We start from the raw sequence: 27,458 nt of genomic DNA on the forward strand, positions 1-27,458 counted from the left end.
ATCAGTGAGGGTCTCCATTGCTGAAAGGATGAGCTATAGATCGCTTGTACTCAGATTTTATTGGAGGCTCTTCATCTTTTTCTTTCTCCTCTTCCTTCTTTTGGCTTATTTCTTTAGCTAATTCTTCCAAGTTTTCATTGGAAAGCTGCTATCCATGGCAATCCAACAGCTGTTACATCTTCAGCTGTAACCTCATCCAATCCCACCTCTTGTGCCAGTCTGCTAACATCTTCAAAGTTCTACATTGGCCCTAATTCTGTGAAGTTGTGTATAAATTGTGGGAGAATGCACCTCACTCCATTCAAACAGTTCACTGACACTTCCTTCCAAACTGCATTGATGTTATTAATGCCCTTCAAAATGTCGAATGAGTGCCAATAATCCTTGATAGTTTGGTCTGACCTGTCCAGAACTATCACCATTTCCATGAAGGTTTTGGTGGAGCTAATAGGCTTTAAAGGTTGCTGTTACCCCCTTAGTCAATTGGTTGCAAAACTGAAGTGGTGTTTGGTGGTATGTAAACAATGACATCCTGAGATGTTCCAACTTCAGCAAGGTTTCCAGTAATGCCAGGGACATTGTCCAAGATAAGAAGAGCCTTGGTTGGTAACTCATTCTCTTGACAAAAACAGAGCACACTAGGACAAAAATAGTTTGAATACCAATCCAAGAAGATTTGTGTCACCCAAGCCCTCCATTTCCTAAAGAACTTCTCCTGTTCCATTTCCAGTAGACTGGCAACATGGCTTTTTAGGTCCTTGAGAGTACATGGTGTCTGAATGGTACACCAACATTGGTTTTAATTTTAAAGTGCCAGAGACATTGTGCCCAGCAGAAGCATTAGCCTGTCTTTTGCAGACTGTTCTTCATGAGCAATGAAGGTTCATGATAGCAATTTCTTCCAATAAAGCTGTCTTGTCAACATTAAAAATGAGACCAGGAGGATAATTACCCTCCTGCACAATGGCTTGAAACTGCAGGAAATGCTGCAGCTTCCTCATTATCTGCACTTTCCACCGTGCCATTTAATTTTGCACAGCAGCACTTACTTCAAGATTTAAATTGCATGAACCAGCACTTTCTACCTAAAAATGTTTCACCATCACCCTCTTTTTTCTTAAGATCTTCAAAAATTGATTTTGCCTTATCAAATAACAGCTTGAGCCAGTGGAATTTTTTTTTAAATTTATTTAAGTCATCCACCCACAATGACAATAATTTCTTCATTTTTTTTTAAAAAGTTTACTTCTGCTATAACTCACTTGTGTAGTGCTTACTGTCATAGCATGTTGCAGTGATGGTTTTATTTTATCTGCATTTTTCATTATGGTACTCTCAGTCGATGGAGACAATTTCATACTTCTGCACACATTAAGATGTGCCTGATCATCTTCCATTCTACAAATTACCCCCATCTTTTTTTTCAGCATGATAGATCTATGTGACATTTTTAAATTCACTTGGCTTTACTGCACATTTCTCTTACTAGAAATGGCACTTCTTATTTTATTAATTTAATCAATTTTTAATTAAAACTCACAAATTGACACTGTAGAATAGTGGCCCAACAATAGTACACCAACAAGCAAACTGAGTGTTCCTCTCTTATTTGCGGCCACCTCATCTCTGATTGACTGTGTTTTCTTTACATCATATCCGGTATTTAAAGTTGCACATTTTTGAAATTTTTTATAGTTTTTGGATATTTTTGGCTTTCTGGTTTCACAACCATCATTATTGTGAATCATTTCAAAACAAACCATTGCAAACCGAGTGCTCCCTGCATATGACATCAAAATTATTTTTTGCATTTAGCTCCTTGGTCACGGAATTACAGTAACCTATCAGATTGCTTACACAAGACCGTACCTTAACAAATCCATGCTGTGATTGCAGTATAATTGCATGTCTGTCCAGATGGTCTTGCACTGCTTCTTTAACCAGTGATTTCTATTATTTTCTATGGAACAGACTTTAAGCTAACAGGTTTGTAATTACTCATGTTGCCTTTTGTTCCCCTTTATGAATTGGGGATACACTTGCACATCTCCAGTGCATACGGACCTCCCGTGAATCCAAGGATGCTCTCATAATTATGACCAAAAGGTTTGCTTATCTGCATTGCTGCATCCCTTAATATATTTCAATAGATTCCATTCACGCCTTTTAATGTCCATCTTCAACAATTTCTCATACACTTTCCTTTCAGTTACCATAGGTCCTCGTTATAGTTTGATAAACTTCTGGCATCACCTTCTGTAAAGAATTCCTCATGTGTGAATGTAGATGCAAAATACCTATTCAGTTTGTCCGCAACCTAAGCAGGGTCACCAACAGTTAACCTATAGACATCACGTGGCCCAATGTGATTCAACCCCTTCCATCTACCGTTAATATAAGCATTGAAGTCTTTGCTGTTCTTCCTTGCATTCATTGCCAGGGACTTCTCATAATCTGCCTTAGCATGCCTAACCTCTGTAACTTGATTACAACTAATTTATATCTTCCATAGAGTTCTGTGTCCTGGTTGGTTGTTTGGTTTTTAGGAGCATTAGCAACTAAGGCCATATTGCTCCTGGAATATGCAGTGGTCATTCCCTGACCTTTCCGCATCCTCCGTATTTGGTGGTGATGGGCTCGAACCCCGGTCTAATCAAGAAGCGTGTGCTACGCACTGCTGCTCCTTCCCACCTGGCTACGGAGGTGCCCCTCTGTGTCCCGATTAATTTATATGCATCCCATGCATTTTTCTTCTCTACCACATGCCTCAATAATTCATCTGACATCCATTTAGGTCTAAGCCTTGAACAGTATTTCTTTTTTGGTATGGAAAGCCTAGTAGCTTCTGATTACTTTCATGAATATTTCCTATTTAGAATTTGCTACTGGTAACAGCAACAGTTGGTCCCACAGCACAGAATTTAAAAACTGTCTGAAAACACCGTAATCACTCCGATGAAAGCAAAAGCCTTTCCTTTTACTCTTGAGAGTAGTTATGTCTTTTAATTAAATTCCACATTAATACATGGTCTTTTACCTGCACGTTTTTAATGCATATAGAATCACTGCTGATAACCAGAACAAGGGTACTTGTTCTTGATGGATCTCTAACATGCTGCTGTAGAAAAGTCATCCAAGAAATCCACAAGTCTTGGTAGTCTGTGAGTGACCAACCCACAAATTCCAGTCAACATCTGGAAAGTTAAAATTTCCCACTATGAGAGATTCAATTTACTGGCACACTATTTCTCTGTATAGGTGTTTGTCTGTATAGAGTGGGAACTCCAGACAGCACGTGGAGAAGAAAAAAAAAAAAAAAAAATGAAGAAGTGGTGGCATGCGAATATAGAACTCTTTAAGTCACCGAAGAGGTATTGTTAGGTGCAGTAACAACTATGTAGCTCTGCTTCCTGCGCTCAAAGACTTCGGATGCATAGGATTGGAATGCCTTTAGATTGTCAGGTGTTTGGAGTAGAGGCTCTGGTTGCTGTTCTGAGATACCTGGCACAGCCTGCAGCAGGGTCCTTCTTAAGTCATCGTACAACCTGCATTCGAAAAGAAGATGTTTCCAATTCTCTGAACTGCCGCAGAAACAGCGATCTGTTGGTAGCAAACCCAGTAGATGTAACTTTTCTTTGAGGGACCCGTGTCCGGTAACCAAGTAGGAGGATTCCAAGGTGAGAGAAAGCCAGGTCTTTACCGTTTTCAGGGTTGTGAAAGTGACATCAGGGAGGAATTTTCTGGTAACGGAGCCTGTGCGTGAGGTGTTCCATCTAGACTGCCAAATGTTGACGAGTTCCTTATAACAGCGAGCTCTTTCTGCTTTGGGGTCAGTATTGAGATTTAGTTCTAGGCCCTGTATCTTCGTTGGTATTTTCTTTTTAATTCGGAAGTTAAGCCCTCTGAAGATAACAAATAGATCAAGCGGCAGAGTTCCAGCTGTCACCTGGATGGCAGCTGTAGACACTGTTCGGCATAATCTGTGAGTGGCCAAGAGCATAGCACGTTGAATGGAGTTGACCTTGACTTTCATATGTACTCGTTGAACCCGGTGAAACCACGCTCCTGCTGTGTAGGTCACAATGGGGATGAAAACAGCTTTATAATACAGAGAGAGTGTTTTATTGGAGAGTCCCCAGTTGCTCTTGGAGATCCTCATGATTGCAGCTGAAAATCTTTTCGTTTTGACCCCTAGGTATTGTAGATGTGGAAGGAAGCTCAGCTTATGGTCAGTGATCACCCCTAGGACTTTAGCCTGTGTCACAATAGGAAGCTGTTTTCCGGAGATCTTGATTTGTGGTGGGCGACGTAGGTCAAGCTTTGATTTAAAAAGCATCATTTTTGTTTTGCTGGTACTGATTTGAAGCTTGTTGAGAACTGTCCAGGAGTAGAGATCTGCTAGGACAAGATCTGCTTTGTTTTCAAGGTTGGAGCGTGATTTCCCAGAAACAACCATAGTCAGGTTGTCTGCAAACGCCACAATTTTGCATCCTTCAAAAGTTTTAGAAAGCCAGCTGTGCAGGACCGTGTTCCACACAAAGGGCCCCAAGACAGAACCCTGTGGGCACCCCCGAGAGGTTGGTCTAGTTATCTGCAGAAGATTGGATTTAACCACGATAGTGCGCTCTGTGAAATAATTCTGGAAGAGCTTGTAGAGATGGGAGGTACAGTTAGCTAGGCGGAAGCATGCCAATGCACTGTCCCACCAGACAGTGTCGAAGGCACCTTCAAAATCCACCAAGATGGCCAGTTCATATTTAGATGTGGAGTTTTCAATATGGAGGACGAAGTCAAACAGCGCCTCTTCTGTAGATCGCCCTGGTGTGAAGCCATACTGCGCTGGGGAGAATAGGTTCTTTTCCTGGAACAGTTGTGTGATTCGGAGAGCCATGAGCCTTTCTAGAACTTTGCCTAGATTTGCCAAGAGTGCAATTGGTCTAAGGGAGCGCGGATCTCCTGGGGGTTTTCCGGGCTTCCTTATGAGTCGCAGCAGGGCCACTTTCCACGCCTTGGGAAAAACTCCCTCTTGAAGACATTTGTTGTAGAGCAATTGGAGATATAGGGGTCTAAGCTTGAACAAATGAAGGACAAAGACGTACTCAATGAGGTCCATTCCTGGACATTTTTGGGGATTGATCGTGTTGAGGATGGCTGTGAGCTCTTCCATTGTAAAGGGATTTGTTTCTTCCTCGGAAGCATAGGTTTGATTAGCTAATCGTATTGCTCTGTGCTCAGGTAGATCGTCTGCTGGATTATCTTCAGGAAACAGTCTGTCAAGTGTGGAGTTGATGTAGTCGGTCCAGTTAGAAGTCTCGGTGTTCCCAGTAGTTACAGTGCCAAAGATTTCAGGCCTGAAAGTCTTTTCCCTCGCTATTTTGTATAGAAGTCCCCAGGGGTTGGAATTCCCTGAGTCTCGAACAAACTCCAACCAGGCGGTTTTCTTCTGGGCAGCTATAGCTTTGGTATATTCGTTCTTTTTAGCGATATAATTGCCGTGGAATCTAGCTACTTCACAGGGAGGCCAGTCGCGATGGCGTTGATAAAGTCGACGGGCACGATGGACCTCTCTGTGGAGTGCAGTAAGCTCTTGACACCACCAAGAGCAGGCAGTGGGATGGATAGATTTTTTCCTAGCCGACCTGTAGGAGGCCTTCAACAACACTTGCTGCATCATGTCTGCTATTTCAGTGGCTGTGCAGGAGTTCAGGTAGTTTGGTTCATGTGAAATAAAGTCTTTGACTACAGAGTCATCAAACGAAGACCAGTTGATGCTCTTGATGGAGAACCGCACTAATGCATGTGGTCTGGGCATCCTAGATGTGTTAGTTGCATTTGGGGTTAGATCGAATGTGATAACTCTATGATCGCTAAGGGTCCAATCTGGTATGGTCTGCCAGTCATGGATACACGGGCCTAAATTGTTGGTGGTGACAGTGACATCAGTATTAGATTCCCTGTGGAGCTGCTGTAGGTGGTGTGCTGGTTTGGCTGATTATGGACTATGAGTTTGTGGGAGACAATGAAATCCTCTAGCATTATTCCTCGAAGGTCCGTGGTATTGCTATGCCAGAAATGGGATTTGGCATTGACATCCGAGACAAGAAGGACTGACTTTTTTTCAAGGAAATTGAGTGCAAATTCTGGGTAATTCAGTGAGTCATTGAAGTCTGCAGATGGTGGGCAGTACAGTGAAATAAGATAAAAGGTCAGTACTTTGCTAATGATTTGAACACAGGTAGCAAATTTGTTACAGAGCCCATGCACGACCAAGATGTCCAGTTCATGGTTGAAGACGACAATGCAGGATTTTGGGTCCTCTGGGACAGGCTGAATGACTCTGGTGGTGATGGGAAAGCCCATAATCCTTGTTGATGGTCCAGATTGTATTCTAGCGGTGTAGGGTTCCTGGATGGCGATAACATCGATCTCGTGGTCCTCAGCAGAGACACGAATTTCGTCAGAGACGGATCGTGATCTCTGTCCATTTATTTGCATAATTCTTAGCTTTGCTCTAGACCACACTGAGTTGGTGGAAGCCTGTGGAGTAGAATCAAAGTTTTTTGCAGTGGCTCGGCTTGATTTGATTGTATTTAGACTACCATTTAGTCGTACCATTTCTAGTGCACGTTGGTACTCAGGGCAAGTAACATCACGGACTGAGTGGGAATGCTCTCGCTTCCGTCGTTTGCAGTTGGCACAGCAAGGCTGCTCATCTTGATGGGGACACTCCACATGTACATGCCCGCTACGTGCACAGTGGCCACATGTGGGGGAGTTATGGGTACAGTGTTGGGAGGTGTGGCCATATCCTAGGCACAAGAAGCACTTTGTGACGATTGTGAAAGGCCGAAATCTGTATGCGCTGCAACCCAAGAAAATTCTATCAGCTGAGAGAACTCTCTTGTAGATTTTGGGTGAAAGGCTAATGACCCTGTGCGCCGTTGAATTGGAATTTGTTTTTGTTTGAAATCTGAATGTAATTTCTCTTTTGACTTCTTCTTTAGTGTACCCATAGTCGGCCAGATTTTTGTAGTAGAGGTCGTCTAAAATTTCTTCATTAGACCAATCCTTGGGAGTATCGTAAATGAGTAACGATGGATTAGCTTTCTTTGGTGGTGCTGCCTGGACACCAACAGATGAGAGGGAACCGCTGGAGGAGATGCTTTTCAGGTCCTCTTCAGTGGTAGTTTCGAGGATGACTCCCCTGTTCCTGATGGGTCTAAGCGATTTGACTTTGACATTTCGATAATCACTCTTTAGCGTGTTAGCAACCATCTCCTGCACCTCAGTACTGGTCTTGAGGTTCGAGTCTTCACTAGCACGGAGTAGTAGCACATGCTGCATCTTCCTATCAGAATTTGATGGTGGTTGTTGTTGCTGCTTTGCAGCCACAGCACGGGTAACTTTCCTAGCTTTCACTGCTCCCGCATAAGAGAATGGAGTGGGATCAGGTATAGCCATAGTCAGGTCATTCATTCCAAGAGGGGAAGCCTGGTCAGGAGAAGGCGAGAGCTTGGAAAGGGTATCCACCACCTTCTCGAAAATAGTTGTTCTTGTCTTCAACTCATCATTTACTGCTCGGAGTTTCTCGTTATCTATTATTAATTCTGTCGCTATCAAGTCCAATTTAGTCCACAATTCCTGTACATAAGTGCTAGCCGTTTTGGTAATCCGGTTGGTGTCATTATTCAGATAGGAGACAAGTATGAGGCGGAACTTGCAGATGGTTTGATGAAGCGTGGTAGATTCAGCAGAGGTTTTCCAGTCAGTGGGCATCAGCGAGGACGAGATGGCCAATCGTTCAGAAGGTTTTAGACCCATTACAATCGTCTGGTCAAGGGCTGAAGGAGGAAGCGTAGGAGTTGAGAGTTTGGGGTCTACATTGGGGCCCGCGGCTGTGGAAGCTCTCGTGCATGCAGTACTACATTGGGTCTCATCAGGACCAAAGTCAGAGGGGCTGGAGCACTCTTGAACTTCTTCCTGAGAATGATAATCGGTGCGCTTTTTTCTCTTTTCCTTTTTTTTGTGGTTGAGTGACAGACTTTTGAGGGGTTGTTATGTTGTATGAGGCTGTGATGTGCCTCTGATTCATCCAGAGTGGTGGTAGATGAACTTTGCACTGTGCTCATGTTGAGACAGGGCGCTTACAAAATCTGGGATGAAAAATCCGGGTTGAAAGTGCGGGATGAAAAGCCAATTGCCAACAGTATAAGTTTGTGTTGGATGTCGATAATTTGCGTTTTTCACTACGCTCGCCAAGGGGCGCAGCGAAAAATCATATTAATCTTCCAATGTTTATATGTCCAGTTAGAGTTTATAACTAGCCAGCCTTGAAACTGCTACAGTATTCCTTATGCTAGCTTACAATGCAATAATCAATCAGTCAACAGTTAACAATTTACAGACCAAAATATGTATCTTGTATATAATCATGAAAATCGATTCAATATCTTTATGATAAGTAACAATAATCAAGTACCTACTGCTTCAGGCATGTGGTCACCCAGCAACAACAGGGCAAGATGGCGTCGAACAAAGAACTCCTGGAACAAAGACCTTTGTTCTTCATGGGGAAGAAGCAATGACGACTTGAAGCTTACTTAATTTCATGGTCAAAACAACTATAGTTAAGTTGCCAAAATATAGTCTCAAAGGCTTCTCAATCAAATGCGCAATTACAAAAATTAGCCATACTGAACAAAAATGCAATGAAAATCATTATTCTACAGTACAAAACAGCAACAATATCAATTAGAAAATTCCACGAATATATTAACAATAGTCAGTCCTATGTAGGAGCAGCCATTTTGACGACAGTTCCAACGCAAGCAAGAACAACAGAGCGACGTTAATTAAAAACGCTTCTAGCATCGATATCCCTACAAGATTTGACACAAAAGTACTATGAATGGACTCACCATCAGACGAGGAACTCGATGGACACTTTTACAGCTAGAAATCACAATTTATATCACAATTTAGAGACTTTTTTGAGGAGCTCAAGAAAGATGTACAATATGCACTAGCGACACCTCACTGGCCTGTTGATGATCTAAGCAGGAGCTTACTGTTCTATCTCCCTCCATCGTTTGTTGCCTTGTTGTTCCAAATAAGGTATGTTCAAATCCATAATTATTTAAGATTGCAGAGTATCTGAGTATTACATTTTCTGTTTCATCATTTAGTAAATTGATATTGAAGTCTCCCACTAGTATGGTCTTATCAGCTTGTTTGTCTTCCCATTGCAGAATTATGTTATCTAATTCTATTAGAAAAGTGTTTATAGAATCTGATGGTGGCCTATAAAAAGCACAAATCATGAAGTGGATCTTCTCCTAATAATTTGAGACAGCAGTTTTCGCAAGACTGAGTCTCGTGGTAAACCTGTATTGCCTTATAGCATGTTCTATAGTATATTATTATTCCACCACCCCTTCTCAACTCTCTCAACTTATAGACCTCGTCATATCCTAGTATGTTATAGTTGGCAATTTCATCACTTTTTATGTTAACTTCTGTTAAAACTATACAAGAAATATATTTTTTCATTGCATTTATATATTGCAAAAAGTTAAACCAATTTTTTCTTAATGACCTGATGTTTAGAGCTACCAGAAAAAACTGTTTTTTATCAATTAAAAGAACTTGGATATTTGGATTTTTAAAAAAAAATGTTAAGATGAATTGAAAGTTTGCAATTCCTCAAAAAGCATACCTGATGCCTTAATATTACCTTAGGCCTAGATTTCAAGAAATTACAATTATTCACAATGAAGTAGTCTATTTTATATACTGCAGGTCCTTTGAACTCAAGATTCTTATGGCTCTTGAAGAGTCATTCTTCTTCACGTAAATCCTTCCATGTTTTAACCATAAAAATTTGAAACTGTGAGTTTTTACTAATTGTTTTGTTTCCCAAAATAATTGCTTGAGGTGTGTTGTTAAGTGGTCATTTATGTAGATTGGAGCACTGCTGTTGTTCTGAAATACATCATTTGCTGTAAATCAAATTTCCTTTGCCTTTCTCATCCATTTTTCCTTTACCACATGATTTGAGAATTTCACAATTAGTGTAGGCTTGTCATTTATTTTTTTGTTGTTAGGTATGTAGTAGCGTTCCACTTTGTTATTGTGCTGTAGCTTTAATGCAACCCCCCAGCTGCTGAATAACATGCTCTAGGTCTTGGCCCGCTAATCCTGTTAATCCTACTATTTCTACATTATTTTCTAATAACTGTTGTTCTATCGAGTCAATCCGTAAGTTAAGTAGAATAGAATTCTCCTAATTTTTCTTGAAAGAAGCTTCCAGATCCTCAAGTTTTTTATTGATAGCAGCGTTGGAGTCCTGCAGCTTGCTTATGCTATTTTGTATTTTATCGAAGGAATCTGAGACAAAAGCATCGGTTTTTTGATACCATCTACTTCTGTCTTGAGGTCTTCCATTTTCTTCCTTATTGGTACAGTTTCTGTTAGTAAATCCAGTAAATGTATTTTACTGTATAGTTTCTTATCTTTTCTTATCTACTGTATCCTCTACAAAGTGTTCGATGTAGGATTCTATTCGTATTTTTATGATTTTTAAGAGAATTTTTGATGCATGTGATATGAGGCTGATGGTTCTGTAGTCTTTGCATTTGGTTGGTGCAGATTTTTTTGGTATTGGTACTATGATGGTTGCATAATGTTCTTCTAGCTATTTTCCTTCACTGTATGCTTTCAAAATCAATCCAAATAGTGATTGCTTGACTTGATCTCCACTGTTCTTTAGTAATTCTGCTCTAATATTTTCTATACCAGGAGCTTTGTTATTAGGAAGTAACTTTAAAGCTAGCTCAAATTCTTCTTTTAATATTTGATCTTGTTTTAAGTTTTGTTGTCCTCCTTTCTTGTCATATTTCCAAGTGTAACTATATGGTCCCATGTATAGATCCTCTATATACTTTCTCCATGTCTCTTGTTGTTCTTTTGTATTGAGAATGGCATTATCTTTTTCATTTCTGATTGCTCTGGAGCGAATTCCATTACATTTTCTTGTTATTTCTTTAATTTTCTTGTAGGCCCTATCTGTTCGTCCATACTGCATTAAAGTTTCAATTTATTGGCATTGTTCTGTCCACAATTTATGTTTTGCTTTTCTGCATTCTCTATTAATTTCATTCCTGAGAGCATGGTAATTATTTTTTCCATCTTTTGTTTTCATATTTTTAAAGATTCTTCTTTGATCCATCATTTGAAGGATGTCTTCTGTTATCCATGGTTTTCTTTTCGCCTTGTTTCCTTTTCCCAGAAATTCATGAGCTGCTTTGTTTATAGTTTCTTTAATGTTATTCCACATCTGGTCAATATTGTTTATCATACTTTCCTTATTTACCACATTATAGCTGTTTGTAGTATTCTGGAACAGTATTCTTATTTCTTCATTCTTTAGTTTTTCTAGGTTCGATTTATTATTTATTTTCTTTCCATTCATTTTCTTTAGCTTTAGTTCTCGTATCATTTTCATCATTGAATGGTCACTATCCACATATGCTCCTGGAAAAGACATAGACATGGCTTTTTTCTTACCTGATTGCGGTATCTTTGTTTCACCAGAATGTAATCTAACTGGTATCTATGAGAATCTCCAGGATTTTTCCCCGTATACCTACGTCGTAGTGGCGCCTGAAACCAAGTGTTGGCCACTACAAATCTTTCTTGACTACAGAAATCAGTTAGTCGTTGTCCCCTCAAATTTCTTGCTCCCAGCCCAAAATCTCCAACAATATTTCCTTCTCTTTTGTCTCCCACAACTGTCTCCCATTATAATTATATTATCATATGATTTTGTTTTTCTCAGAAGTTCTTCCAATTGGTCGTAGATCTCTTCTGCTGTGTCTTCATCGCTGTTTGATGTAGGCTTGTAAACTTGTATTATTATAATATCAACTGAAGCTGCTGCAAGACAGGTCATTATAATCCTGTTACTGATTGTTTCCACATCTGGCAAGCATGATGAAAAACGTTTTGACATAATAATTGCAATGCCTCCCTGACCTTTATCACTTTCTGAATGTATTATTTTATATTCTACACTGAGGAATTCTCCCGCATCTTTCCAATGGGTTTCAGCCAGTCCAAGGACATCTAGTTTATTCCTTTTCATCTCTCTTTTAACATTCTCTAATTTTCCAATCTGTAGCATAGTGCATACATTCCATGTTCCAATTCCAAAACAGGGATTTCGCTTGCTGACAGCCTGGAAAGCCCTGCTACTTTCCCTGCCGGGCCCGACATCACATTGCCTATATGTATTGTTTATCCCAGAATTGCCAGTTACTCTAATTCCCCTTTGACTGCTCATCATTGGTTTTCTTGGGGAAAAGAAAAAGCAACAGGGTGGTGTCCCCTTGCCTTCCCTGCAAGTAGTAACCTTCACTGTCTGAGGCTGTGCTTGCTGTCATTGGCTTTTAAGAGGCTCTTCTGCAACCAGACCTAGGTCTCCCAACCTACCTTGTTGGTGACCACTGCGCAAGCCCAGTTTCATAGCGTGTTGAATATGGCCTTGCACAGTCTTCCGTCTCTCGTTAGCACCTGATCTAGTTTCCCGCTGGGGTTATAACCCAACCTTCTGCTAGGTTGCTCACGTCCCAGGGTTCACCAGCGTTGAGGTGAGAGTGGGATTGGGATGGAGAGGCTAGGTGATTTTCTAGAGAAATCGTTTTGTGCATGCAGACCCCTTTGAACTGAGTACTATAGGTTCTAATACCTCTTGTGTTTGGGGTTTTCGTAAAAAAAAAAAAAAAAAAAATCATACAAATATTAAAGTCAATGAAATTGAAACAGACTTTTTAATAATGGCTCTTCAACTCTGTCCCCAATCATTCTTTCATTCTTCTCTTTCTTGGTGATTCCCTTCTATTTCTGACTATCTCTCTCTCTCTCTCTCTCTCTCTCTCTCTCTCTCTCTCTCTCTCTCTCTCTCTCTCTCTCTCTCTCTCTCTGTGCTAGTGAAAACTAAGCCCCTGATGGGGGAAGACGGTTGAGATCTAGAGTACCCAGGCTGAATTCTTTAAGTGGTCTGGTCAAGACTTGAATATCTCATTTCTCAAGTAATTAAATAAATTTTTTATCTTGTGATTATATTAGAATTGTTTTGTTGATTTTTAACCTTCTCATCGATGTGGAGGTTAAAAAGTTTATGGTGTTTATTATTTATTAGTTATCATTAATTTGTTTCACATATTGATAAAAGCTGGCAGGTTTCTGATATTCATATTATGTCAGCATTAGTTGATTTAGCCAGAGTTGGGAGTACTTCAATTTCATCAACTTTGTTAACTACATTCAGCATTTCTAACTATACCTTAGCATACAATATAAATATGTACGTTTCTTGACTTTAAATCTGATTGAACATTATTCCTTGATAATAAATTTTTGGTAATCATTTTGTACTGCTTTTTAATGAGGATTATTAACCTTCTATGGCACTATGTTATTTCTATCGTAAATTTTACTGAGACTGCAACATTCAGCATTGCTGAATGTTGCAGTCTTAGTAATATAGAGATTTGTTTTAGTCCTCTGCTGGTGTACCTTTGGTACTGCCACTTATTGATAATTCATCAAAGCAATTTGAAAAATTAAATCAATGTTTGCTACTTTTATTTTTTGTTTTTGTTTCAGAAATGAATTATTTAGTTATAGCATCGGCATCTCATGATGGTCTTTGTGGTAAAGAAATTCAGAAATTGTTAAAACTTAATTTATTATCAGATAATGATGATATTATTTTAGAACCAAATCAAGTTTCTAGCAGCAGTAACGAATGTTTTCATTCAAACATTTTCCATTTACTGCTTCAAAAAGCTGTAGTTTTGTTCTGGTAAATGCACACACATTTACCAGAACAAAACTGCAATGTATATTTCATTAAAAAAATACTCCATGAGGAGCAGGGTTGACTCCAGGGGAATAAAATCTCCCCATGTAAAAAATAGTAATTTTTATTTTAATATTCATTCAAAGGCCTCCGACGTTGAAATTTTCAATAAATTTATGCCAAATAAACAAGGTATCCTGTGTGTTATCAGACACTCAGCCTAAAACACTGATGGATCCAATATCTCTCTATTACAGAAGATTTAGGAGAAGTCTGGTTGGCCTGCCTCCCTAAAATCCACTCATGCACACCTTCTCGATGGTAAGCCCTGTTACGTCACTTAGGTGGCAACGAACGTGTAGAGTGGTTCTCTTCAAGATGCCTGGTCAGCGTGAAGAGGAAAAGACCAAACCCTCCAGCAATGAGAGCACAACAGTACAAATGGCCCTCAGTCCCCAGCCGCTTTCACTCTCCCTCCTACGGCAGCGAGAGGATCAGAGTGGAAGCAGAGGGTGCTAAGAATCTCTGGGTACGACCAGGCTGCCATGCACGGAAATTGAACTTGGCCTGTTATAACGTACGATCACTCATTGGTGAAGACAGGATATTAGAGCTGGAAAAGGAATTAGAAAATGTGAATTGGAATGTCATCGGTTTGGCTGAAACAAGAAGAAGAAATGAATCACTTATAAGTTTATCAAGTGGAAATCTGCTGTACACCAATGGAAACAGTGAAAGGAGTGAAGGTGGAGTTGGGTTTCTGGTCCATAAAGATTTTAAAAACAACATTTTGGAATTCAAAAGTACATCACCAAGGGTGTCAAGACTAATATTCAAGATTTCTAAGAGGTATAAGCTAAAGATTATAATGATTTATGCACCAACATCGAGCCATGATGATGAAGAGGTTGAAGAAATGTACACTGAAATTGAGAGTCTTCTAGATGAGCAGAAAACCCACTACACTATTATTATGGGGGACTTCAATGCTAAGGTTGGAAAAAGGCAAAACAGCGCAGAAAGAGGAACTATAGGAAATTTTGGAATTGGTGAAAGAAATAAAAGAGGTGAAAGACTTGTGGAATTTGCAGAATCTCAAGGACTGTCAGTAATGAACACTTTTTTCAAGAAAAGGGTGAACAGAAAGTGGACATGGAAGAGTCCAAATGGATTAACAACTAATGAAATCGACTTCATCCTCACTAACAGAAGATATATTGTGAATGATGTTACCGTCCTGAATAAGGTAAATGTTGGAAGTGATCACAGAATGGTAAGATGTACACTTGATATAGATGTAGGAAAGGAAAGGAAAAAACTGACTCGGGTAAATAATACAAAGGTCTTTGAAATAACAGAGGAAGCGAAAAAGCAGTATGTACTGGAACTTAAGGACAAGTTTGAGCTTCTGCAGACTGCTCAGGACCAAGATATCGACGAGGAATATTACAACTTTCTGAAAGTGATAAAGCCCAAGAAACCTATAGGGAAACAGAAATCCAAAGAAGAAAAAATTAGTCAAGAAACACCTGTCATGATGAACCAAAGACGACAAATGAAGAGCAAGAAAAACACTGACAGGGAGAAAATTGAGTATACTGAGTTATGCAAAGCCATTAGAAAGAGACTCAGAGAGGACATAAGAAGATTTAACACAAGAAAAGTAGAACAAGCATTAAGGGAAAACAAAGGATTTAAATCAGCAGCCATGAGCAGTAATACAGAAAGACAAATGATACTGAAGAATAGCGATGGTGTACTTATAAACAGCAGAAAAGGCATAATTCAAATAGCAGAAGACTACTATAGAGAATTATACAAGGAGCGAGGGAATGATACCAGCAGTGGGGAAGATGGATTGCAAAGTAGCAACACATACGACATACCCGATATTCTTCCTGATGAGGTAGAACATGCATTGAAGAAAATGAAGAATCGGAAAGCCCAGGGGGAAGATGAAGTTGCTGTAGAGTTGTTAAAATTGGGAGGAAGAGACATAACACAAAAACTGGCAAGACTCTTCACAAAGTGCATTAGAAAAGGTGTGATGCCTAAGCAGTGGAATAATGCAATCATAGTTTTGCTGCATAAGAAAGGAGAAAATTCAGAAATTGGAAATTATAGACCAATTAGCTTGTTATCCCATATCTACAAGTTGTTCACAAGGGTCATTACTAACAGATTAGAAAGAATACTTGATGAGAATCAACCGAAAGAGCAAGCTGGCTTTAGGACAGGATTCTCAACTATGGATCACCTTCACGTAATATCACAGCTATTGGAGAAAGCAAATGAATATAAAACACCATTATGCCTGCATTTGTGGATTATGAAAAGGCGTTTGACTCCATACAGCATAAGGCAATGTTTCGGGCACTGGAAAGACAAGGCATAGATACTCCATATATTATGATTTTGAAGAAAATATATGAGAATGCTACATCCTTTATTAGACTAGACAAAGACAGTAGCAAATTTCAAATCGAGAAAGGAGTTCGACAAGGAGACACAATATCTCTGAAGCTGTTTACTGCTGCCCTTGAGGAAGCTTTCAGAAGATTAGACTGGTCGCAGAAAGGAGTCAATGTGAACGGAGAGTACCTAAACCATTTACGATTTGCAGATGACATTGTGGTCATAAGCCACGATCCCAAAAAATTAGAGGAAAATCTTAATCAGTTATGCACAGTTAGTAAGGATTTTGGACTAAAGATGAATATGGCTAAAACAAAAGTAATGATGAACAAGTATGCCACGGAAAGGGAAATAATGATTGAAGGAGCAGTAATTGAAATGGTGGAGTCATATACTTATCTGAGACAAGTTATTAGCTGTAATAATGATAAATGGCTGGAAGTCAAGAGAAGAATGAATTTTGGATGGATAGCATTCAGGAAATATAGTCACATACTGAAGAGCAATATCCCAGTTTGTCTGAAACGTAAAATAATGAATCAATGTATACTCCCCACCATGACTTATGGAAGTGAAACTTGGGCACTCACCAAAAGAATGGAAGAGAAGCTAAGAACTACACAGCGAAGAATGGAACGAATTATATTGGGAATCAGACTGTTAGACAAGAAGAGAAACACATGGATTAGGCAGCAAACTAAAGTAAAGGACATTCTTATCAAAACTAAAGAACTAAAATGGTCTTGGGCTGGACACATAGCTCGAAGACATGATGACAGATGGACTAAGAAAATAACAGAATGGTACCCAAGAGGAGCTAGAAGAAAACCTGGAAGACAAAGACGGAGATGGATAGATGAAATTCATGAGTTTTTGAGTAGTAAATGGATGGCCAGTGCTCAAAACAGAAGGAACTGGAAAGTTGCTGGAGAGGCCTTCATCCTGCAGTGGATTGAAAATGGCTGATGATGATGATGATGAAACACAACACGAAAAATGACATCAACTAAGTGTGGTACTTGTTAGGTAGTACACGGCGAAAATAAATCACTAAAATTGAAAAGACACGAAATTTTCAAAATAATGGAATGGGCAACACTTCTGGCTGCACAAATTGTAACTAAAAGCCACTATTTCAAGTGTCTGCATTTTCTTTTTATGCTTTTCAGGTTCCCTTTATTTTCACATAAACCATCTCTTGATAGTGTTCCACACAAACGATCTGCTTGCGACTAATTCTTTGTTTGTATATCGCAAACAAGATCACAGGCCATGAATAGATTCTTCTGAATTGGTTCCTGACAGATGCTATTGTAATTGTAAAGTGTCCCGTGGCTTTCAGGGAAAGGGCTAAATGTCTGGGCAGAGAGAAGAGTCTATTGCAGCCACTAATCTGAGCAGTGCAAAAAGGTTGCAAGAGTAGCTCATGGTGTCTTTTCATGATATAGACACCATGAAAAGACACCATGTCTTTTCATGGTGTCTTTTCAGGAATTTTGCTAGCAGGGATAAGGGGGTTATTTTCCCCTTGTATAAGGCAATGGTAAGGCCACACCTCGAGTACTGCATACGGGTCTGGAGGCCTCATTTTAGGTAAGATGTGTAGAGCGGCTGGAACGAGTACAGAGAAGGGAAGCGAGATTGGTGAGTGGAACAAAGGGTTGGTATTATTAAGAAAGGCTTAAGTCCTGCAAATTGCAGCTTCTGGAGACTAGGCACCTCCAAGGTGATCTAATTGAGATGTATAAGGCCTCGATTGGATTGAGCAAGCTCATTGCTATGGGATTCTTCCTCTTGCTCAGATTACAAATCTGAGGGAATATAAATTCAAATTGAGGGAAGACAGTTGTAGAAAAGATGTGCGGAAGTTTGCGTTTAGCCAGCAGGTAGTTGATAGCTGGAACAGACTTCCATCTCTGTTGTTGTGGAAGTTGATAGTTTACATAAATTTAAGGCTGAACTAGACAAACATCTGGAGTGACCAGATGGGTGATATGGGAAGGGTTTTTTTTTTTTTTTGACATGCTATATAAACTTGCTTTCTTGCATCATATGCCTCTACTAATACTGATTCAATCATCAGCAGTTTTACTTTATGGTTTTCACATTCCCTTTATTTGTTTTTTTCACAGCAAGAGTCTATTTGTGGCTAATTCTTTCTTTGTATACCACAAACAAGATGGTTTGGTCACAGACTATAAATAATATATTTTATAACCTTTTTATTATATATGCATCTGTACTGTAATATTGCACGATTTCATGAAGATAAGCTTAGAGGGCCCGAATGAGTTATCGGAAAAATTAATAAATTAAGTGATTGATACATACACAAAGAAGAATAAGATTATTATAGTACAGTACTGCACTTATATGTTTAATTATAATATGTATAATTTTTTTTTGCAAATTTTAATCGGTGACTTTCATATTATTAATTTGTGATTATTGTTAGTAATGTGGTTTTTGTGAATTGTCTATTAGTATTTAGATGTTAAATAATAAATATTTCCTTTTGTTTCCTAATATTCTCTTATTATAACATTTGTAAATATGCATAAATATAAATATAACCCCAGGGGCTCACATCTGGTGAGTTTGGACACTCAGGGTCCTGAGTGGGATATAATCATTCTCTTTCTTGGTGATTCCTTTCTACTTCTGACTCTCTCTCTCTCTCTCTCTCTCTCTCAGGGTAACTTGGGTTTTTTTTTTTTTTTTTTTTTTTTAGCTGATGCAACATAAGCCACAGGCTTCCTTGCACCATATGGCTAATAATAATAATAATATATGCATATTATGCTTATATTTATGCATCATCATCATCTCAGCCATTTTCAATCCATCGCAGGATGAAGGCCTCTCCAGCAACTTTCCAGTTCTTTCTGTTTTGTGCAATGGCCATCCATTTACTGCCCATGAACTCTTGAATTTCATATGTCCATCTCCATTTTTGTTTTTCAGATTTTCTTTTAGCTCCTCTTGGGCACCATTCTGTTATTTTCTTAGTCCATCTGTCATCATATCTTTGAGCTATGTGTCCTGCCCAAGACCATTTTAGTTCTTTAGTTTTGATAAGAATGTCCTTTACTTGAGTTTGCTACCTAATCCATGTATTTCTCTTCTTATCTGAAAGTCTGATTCCTAATATAATTCGTTTCATTCTTCGCTGTGCAGTTCTCAGTTTCTCTTCCATTCTTGTGGTGAGTGCCCAAGTTTCACTTATATGAATCATGATGGGGAGTATACTTTAATTCATTATTTTACATTTTAGACAAATTGGGATATTGCTCCTCAGTACATGACTATATTTCCTGAATGCTGTCCATCCAAAATGCAGTAAACAACTTTGGAAATATTGTGTCTCCTTGTCTAACTCCTTTCTCAATTTTTAATTTGCTACTGTCTTTGTCTAGTCTAATAAAGGAGGTAGTGTTCTCATATATTTTCTTCAAAATCATAATATATGGGATATCTATGCCCTGTCTTTCCAGTGCCCGAAACATTGCCTTATGCTTTATGGAGTCAAATGCTTTTTAATAATCCGCAAATGCATAATGGTGTTTTATATTCATTTGCATAGTTGAGCATCCTGTCCTAAAGCCAACTTGCTCTTTTGGTTGATTCTCATCAAGTATTTCTAATCTGTTAGTAATGACCCTTTTGAACAACTTGTAGATGTGGGATAACAAGCTGATTTGTCTATAATTTCCAATTTTGATTTATCTCCTTTCTTATGCAGCAAAACTATGATTGCATTATTCCACTCCTTAGACATCACGCTTTTTCTAATGCATTTTGTGAAGAGTCTTGCCAGTTTCTGTGTCACGTCTCTTCCTCCCAATTCTGCAATAACCTCATCTTCCCCCAGGGCTTTATGATTCTTCATTTTCTTCACTGCATGTTCTACCTCATCAAGAAAGATATCGGGTATGTCTTATGTGTTACTAATTTGTGATCTATCTTCCTCACTGCTGGCACCATTCCCTTGGTCCTTGTATAATTCTCTAGAGTAGTCTTTGCTATTTGAATTATGCCTTCTCTGCTATTTATAAGTAAACCATCGCTATTATTCAGTTTCATTATCATTTGTCTTTCTGTATTACTGCTCATGGCCACTGATTTAAATCCTTTGTTTTCCCTTAATGCTTGTTCTACTTTTCTTGTGTTAAATCTTCTTATGTTCTCTCTGAGTATTTTTAATGGCTTTGCATAACTCAATATACCCAATTTTATCCTTGTCAGTGTTTATCTTGCTCTTCATTTGTTAGCTTTGGTTCATCATGACAAGTGTTTCTTGACTAATTTTTTCTTCTTTAGATTTCTTTTTACCTGTCGGTTTCTTGGGCAGTTTCTGTACCATGTCTCTTCCTCCCAATTTTAACAACTCTACAATTACAATCATCTTCCCCCAGGGCTTTCTGATTCTTCATTTTCTTCAGTGCATGTTTTACCTCATCAAGAAGGATATCAGGTATGTCGTATGTGTTACTAATTTGTGATCCATCTTCCTCACTTTCAGAAAATTGTAGTATTCCTCATCTATATCTTGGTCCTGAACAGTCTGCAGAAGTTTAAACTTGTTCTTAAATTCCATTACATGCTGCTTTTTCTCCTCTTCTGTTACCTCAAAGACCTTCATGTTATTTACTCGAGTCAGTTTTTTCCTTTCTTTTCTTACATCTATATCAAGTGTGCATCTTACTGGCGCCTCTGTAGCCAGGTGGGCAGGAGCAGCAGTGCTTAGCACACGCTACTTGATTAGACCGGGGTTCAAGCCCGTGACCACCAAATATGGAGGATGCAGAAAGGTCAGGGAATGACCACCGCATATCCTGGAGCAATATGGCCTTAGCTGCTAATGCTCCTAAAAACCAAATAAGAAACAAACAAACAAGCATCTTACCATTCTGTGATCACTTCCAACATTTACCTTGTTCGGGACGTGTAATATCATTCACGATACATCTTCTGTTAGTGAGGATGAAGTTGATTTCATTAGTTGTTAATCCATTTGAGCTCTTTCATGTCCACTTTCTGTTCACCCTTTTCTTGAAAAATGTGTTTATTACTGACATTCTGCAAATTCCACAAGTCTTTCACCTTGTTCATTTCTTTCACCAATTCCAAAATTTCCTATAGTTCCCATTTCTGTGCTGTTTTTTATCTTTTCAACCTTAGCATTGAAGTCTCTCGTAATGATAGTGTAGTGGGTTTTCTGCTCATCTAGAAGACTCAATTTTGGTGTACATTTCTTCAACATCTTCATCATCATGGCTCGATGGTGGTGCATAAATCATTATAACCTTTAGCTTGTACCTCTTAGAAATCCTAAGTAGTACAGCAGGCCCTCGTTATAATGCAGTTCACTTTATACCAATTCGCCATAACGCTGTTCTTATATTATAACCTGTATCTGACACTGTCACAAATCACTATAACACTCTTTTACAGATTGAATTTTTGGTATATTTAACGAAATCGTTTCATTTAATGGAGTCGATAGCTTGAAAATGAATAGCAAAACAGCATTAAAATTTTTCCCATGCCGATGAGAAATTTTCCCATGCTCAGTGAAATTTTTCGCATGCTAATTTAATTGCAGTACAGTGACTTGTTACGTAGTTCCGAGATCAACATTTTAAAAAATGATCAAGTGTATTGCTTGTAATATTTGCGTTATATGCATTTATCCGAAGTCTAACTGACATGCGTAACTGACAGTTTACTCAAACATTGTATCATAATTAATGCAACCAACGCAGTTACATTTTCGAAGAGTTAATAATGGCGGATAGGAATGAAAAAGCAACGTCTGGACGCAGTACGAAGACTACAAATGTAAGAAAAAGACTGAATTTTAAAATTAAATTAGACGTTTGGAAGCAAATCGATTCCAGTCAACGACAAGCAGATGTGTGCTATAATTTAGGACTGGCAAGTTTAACTGTAAGAACAGTTATAAAAAATAAAGAATTAATTTTAGCAGTGGGAAAGACAGCTGTTCCACTGCAAGCAATTAGGGCTAGGCCGGCTATTAGGATTGAAATGGAGACTAACTAATTTTATTGAAGATAATATCCAATGCAGAATTCAGTTAAGTTAAATATTATATACTTTGTTTTGAAAATTACAGTGTCTGGAGACTAGGCACTAGTGAGGTGATCTGATAGAGGTGTATAAGGCCTTGAATGGTTTGAGCATGCGCAATGCTGATGGGATTCTTCCTCTTGCTCAGAATAATCACCTGAGAGGGCATAAATTCAAATTGAGGAAAGACATGTAGGATAGACGTGTGGAAATTTGCCTTTAGCCAGCGGGTGGTTGGTTGGTGGAACAAACTTCCATCCCTTGTCGTGGAAGTTGATAGCCTAAATAAGTTTAAGGCTCAGCTGGACAGGTATTTTGAACGAACAGAGGGGTGAAGTGGAAGTGGTTTTTTTTTTTGGCTGATGCTGCATAAGCTTGCTTTCTTGCATCAAATGCCTCTACTAATGCTAATGCTAATTATAAAAAAAAAAAAAAGAGAGAGAGAGAAAGAGAGATTAGCCTATATGATGATCTGAAGAAAACTCGCCTATAAAAAAAAAATAAATAAATATTTGGAACCATTTAAAACTAGTAAGGCTGGTTGAATAGATTTAAAATCCAGGGAGAAGCCACAAGCGCAGATCAAGGAGCTGAAACTTTCAAAAAAGAACTTGTTAAAATTATTGAAGGTATGTGTTGTAATTCTCAACAAGTTTTTAACATAAATTACTCTTTTGGAAACGAATGCCTAAAATAAGTTTCATATTGAAAGAAGCAAAAAACATGCCAGGTTTCAAAGCGGTGAAGGATCGGTTGACTTTATTGTTGGGTGGTAACGCTGCGGGGGATTTACAATTAAGACCCCTTTTAGTTTTCCAGCAAGAGGGCCAATGTACAGCCCAAAATCGACACATTTTTCATGATTAAATTCATCAATTAAATTAGATCAATTAAATTCATGATTTTAATTGGAATTTTAAGTTTAATTTTGATACATAAGTAGTTACCACATAATTATATACATATGTAATGCAGACTATTTTATATGTACAAATATTTGAATATTAAATATTTGCCCAACATTTGTGCCTCTGTTCACTACGGTTTATTATTTATTAGGAAATATCCTATGGCACTGACCGCAACTCACAAATACATATGTTACCTTATGAGAATGCGATGCTCACTTAGCGCAGATTCACTTAGCACTCTGTTTTTCCGGAACGAATTATCAGTGTTAAGCGGGGGTCACTTGTAGTAGTCTTGACACCCTTGGTGATGTACTTTTGAATTCCAAAATGTTGTTTTTTATATTTCTATGGACCAGAAAGTCAACTCTACCTTCTCTCCTTTCACTGTTTACATTGGTGTTTAGCAGATTTCCACTTGATAAACTTATAAGTGATTCATTTCTTCTTCTTGTTTCAGCAAAACCGATGATATTCCAATTCACGTTTCCTAATTCCTTTTCCAGCTCTAATATCCTATCTTCACCGATGAGCGATCCTACGCTGCAACAGGCCAAGTTCAGTTTCTGTGCATGGCAGCCTGGTCATATCCAGAGATTCTTAGCATCCTCTGCTTCTGCATTGATCCTGTTGCTGCCATAAGAGGGGGAGTGAAAGCCTCTGGGGACTGAAGGCCATTTGTTTCGTCATGCTGTTGGGTTTGGTCTTTTCCTCTTCATGATGACCAGGCAACTTGAAGAGAACCACTGTACACGTTCGTTGCCACCTAATTGATGTAACAGGGCTTACCATCAAGAAGTTGTGCGTGAGTGGATTTTAGGGAGGGAGGCCAACTGGACTTCCCCTAAATCTTCTGAAATAGAAAGATATTGGATCCATCAGTGTTTTAGACTGAGTGCCTGATAACACACAGAATGCCTGTTCCCCCTCTAAGCGCCATATTTATGCATAAATATACAGATTTGTTTGTAACATCTACGTTATGTTGTAAATATTAAATAATAAAAAATATACACATATACTACATTACCCCACCAAAGTTTATGTTCCCCCACGGTGCAAATTCTCTGGATTCAACACTGAAGAGGAGGATTCCAAGTTGGATGAATAATGAAGTTGCCAGATTACTTGAGCAGAAAAAGATGGTATGGAAAAGTTACAGGGCAATGAAAAGTACTGATGCTTATAACAACTACAAAGTTTAGAGGCCTAATTTTAGGAAAGACGTAGATTTGCTTGAGTGTGTACAGAGAAGGGCAACAAGATTGGTGAGCAGAATGAAGGGATCCACTTACCAAGAGAGGCTTAAGTTCTGCAAATTGCAGTGGCTGGAGACTAGGCACCTGCACGGTGATCTGATTGAGGTGTATAAGGCCTTGAATGAGTTGAGCATGCTGAATTCTGATGGGATCCTTCCACTTGTTCAGATTACGAACCTAAGGGGGCATAAATTCAAATTAAGAAAGGACAGATGTAGAATAGATGTGCGGAAATTTTCCTTTAGCCAGTGGGTGGTTAATTGAACAAACTTCCATCTGTCGTTGTGGAAGTTGATAGGTTGAATAAATTTAAGGAGGAACTGGACAGGCATTTGGAAGGAATGGTGTGATTTTTTTTTTTTTTTTTTTTTTTTTTGGCTGATGCTGCATAAGCTCATACGCTTGCTTCCTTGCATCACATGCCACTACTACTACTACATCTCACAAAAAGGATTTTTCTGCTCCTATGCTTACCTTTGATGACACTCCAATTTCTAAACAAGTTCGTATATCTCTTTTGGGGACCCTGACTTCTAAGCTCTCTTGGCACAAGCACATTTCAAATATTGTTTCCTCTGCATCTAAAAAACTTGGTTTTCTCTTTTGCTCTTGGCGTTACTTTTTTTCCAAACAGTTGTTCACTCTGTACAAATTGCAAATCCGCCCTACCATGAAATATTGTTCCCACATCTGCGTCGGTGCCCCCAAAACCCTTCTCAGGCTTCTAAATTCCATTCAGAAGAGGGCAGTTAGGTTAGTTAATGACTCCTCTCTAACAGTCTTCCAACTTGCTGTCTCATAGACACTGTTTCTGCTGCATGCCTTTTCTACAAATACTCCCATGGGCCTGTTCAGAATCCTGTTCTTCTGAATTGGATTCTGTTATTCTCGCCCTTTCTTTCAAAACAGTCCGAACACGAACATTCACTTACTGTCCAACTTCAGACTCACAGAACCAACTTTTCATCTTCCTCGTTTATTCATTCAACTGCTGTTTTCTGGAACAACCTTCCTTCGTACGTGTTTCCTGAAAATTACAGTCTACAAAGTTCAAGTCTAATGTCCAACTCAAACATGGTACCAAGTACTATAGGTTCTAATATCTCTCATGTTTGGGGTTTTCATTAAAAAAAAAAAAAAAAAAGTCTAGACCCTATTAGGTAATGGATGTAAGATAAATAATTTGAATACATCAAATTTAGTGTAGCAGTGTTTTTTTTCTGAAGCAGACTATAATGGAAAAGATGGCAAGATTAATGCAGGACTGCCAAGGATTAGTCTTAATTTTTTTTTTTTTTTTTTTGTCTATTTTGTATTTGTTATAATTAGAGAAATATTACAAATATATTATGTAATACTAATTTTGTTCAATTTTTGCAGACTGCAGCCGGTTACCTTCTTTTCTATTCTTCTGTGGATTTACATGCTTCTCTCTGAGCATAAAGATTTATATATTTGTTGTAAAATTGGAAGGGACCAACAGAGAATATAAAGTTATGTGTAACAAAATGTCTGTGAAATATTTCGTTACATGAGAGCAGTTTGTAAAAATGCTATTTGATTCACAAATAAGAATAAGGGATAAATTCAAATCTTAGTACTATATATTATAATTGTATATTCTGTGCGAAAATGTTATATTTCTTTATATAATGAAAACTATTATATATAGTTTGACAGTGGCTGATTTGTTTCTGATGTATGTAATTAAGACAGTATAAGTTACGTTCAGAAATCACTTCTGTATATTAGTCCTTCACATAGTATCCTTAACAAGGAAGCAGAGAGGAAAGGAAAAAAGAAAGCAGTTATTGGGTGCATTTATTGGAAAATGACATGTTTGACCTGTATTCTGGCTTCAGCTTCTTTCAAAATTACTACAGATCTAATATATCTTAACTTATTCATAATTTGTCACATTCATACTTTACAGCTTTCATTGACTTGGGGGAGGGAAATTTATGGAATTCAGCTTATTCAGAATCTCCGTCTTACAGAAAAAATTGCACAGATTTAATACTGTAGATAGGTATTCAAGCTTTAAAGCACCCAGTATCTATGTTTTCTGTGGTTAGCAAAAACTGGCAAAATTATGTACATAGCAGAAATTCAAACATTCCTTCATTATCTATCCACTAGTTTTGCATGCCCATAGATCCAACACCTTTCGTATCTTTGAATTGTACAATTCTGATGTGGAATTAATCTAAAGTTATTAAATCTTGTGGGAGTTCAAATCTCAGCAAATTTATTTCATATTTAACAGTAAAATTACTCTTTTTTTGAAAAACTGACATGTAGACATTTAAGAATTAAAATAAAAATTAATAATTTGCAACCTAAGCTGCAAATTACAGCAGAAGTGAAGTTGCCTTTTTTTTTATGCAGTAAAAGCCTTTGTAAATGAATTGCATTTCTTCACATATCAATTAGATAACCAACAGCACAGGTATATTTCCATACCTCTAAAATGCCCTGTCCTTTCTTATGAAATTCTACATTCATTCAAAAGGCTCACATGTGACATCTCTACCATAATAATAGGACCTTTTAAAATATATCTAGTAGGTTTGCACTACTGATAAATTTACTATTTTTAATTTAACATTTTTGTTTGTTATCTGCATATATCTTTTCACTGGAGATTGTGTGAAATTGGTGTTATGCATTATTCAGCATTTTTATTAATGTGCCCTAACCTTGGGGTTCTTAAACTTAAATGATAAATGAATTTATGTGATCCCCCCCCCCCATGAATAAAAGTAATAATCATTTCATGTAGGTTAGAGTTGGGTAAGAAATAAATATATCACTTACTCTTAATAATTAAATTTTAATCTATATATAAAATAAAACAGTGAATATAGACTTATAGTTTTATAAAATGAAACTGTTTCATTGGAAGCAAACAAAATTTGAAACCTG

The 27,458-nt window shown here is 38.1% G+C and overlaps 1 protein-coding gene across 1 annotated transcript in view; it reads left to right on the top strand.

The window, feature by feature from the left end:
- The window catches only part of LOC150081141 (ubiquitin carboxyl-terminal hydrolase 8-like), a 581,739-nt gene extending 555,729 nt beyond the window's left edge, over nt 1–26,010 (top strand). Inside the window, exon 22 of the mRNA XM_090381373.1 lies at nt 25,914–26,010. Within this exon, the coding sequence (XP_090237499.1) occupies nt 25,914–25,970 (57 nt within the window). The 3' untranslated portion in view covers nt 25,971–26,010. The remainder of the gene's footprint in view (nt 1–25,913) is intronic.
- Nucleotides 26,011–27,458: the final 1,448 nt, after the last annotated feature.

The sequence above is a fragment of the Mastigoproctus giganteus genome, chromosome 9 (genome assembly GCF_048544385.1).
Source record: "Mastigoproctus giganteus isolate SK-2022 chromosome 9, ASM4854438v1, whole genome shotgun sequence".
NCBI classification, from domain to species: Eukaryota; Metazoa; Arthropoda; class Arachnida; order Uropygi; family Thelyphonidae; genus Mastigoproctus; species Mastigoproctus giganteus.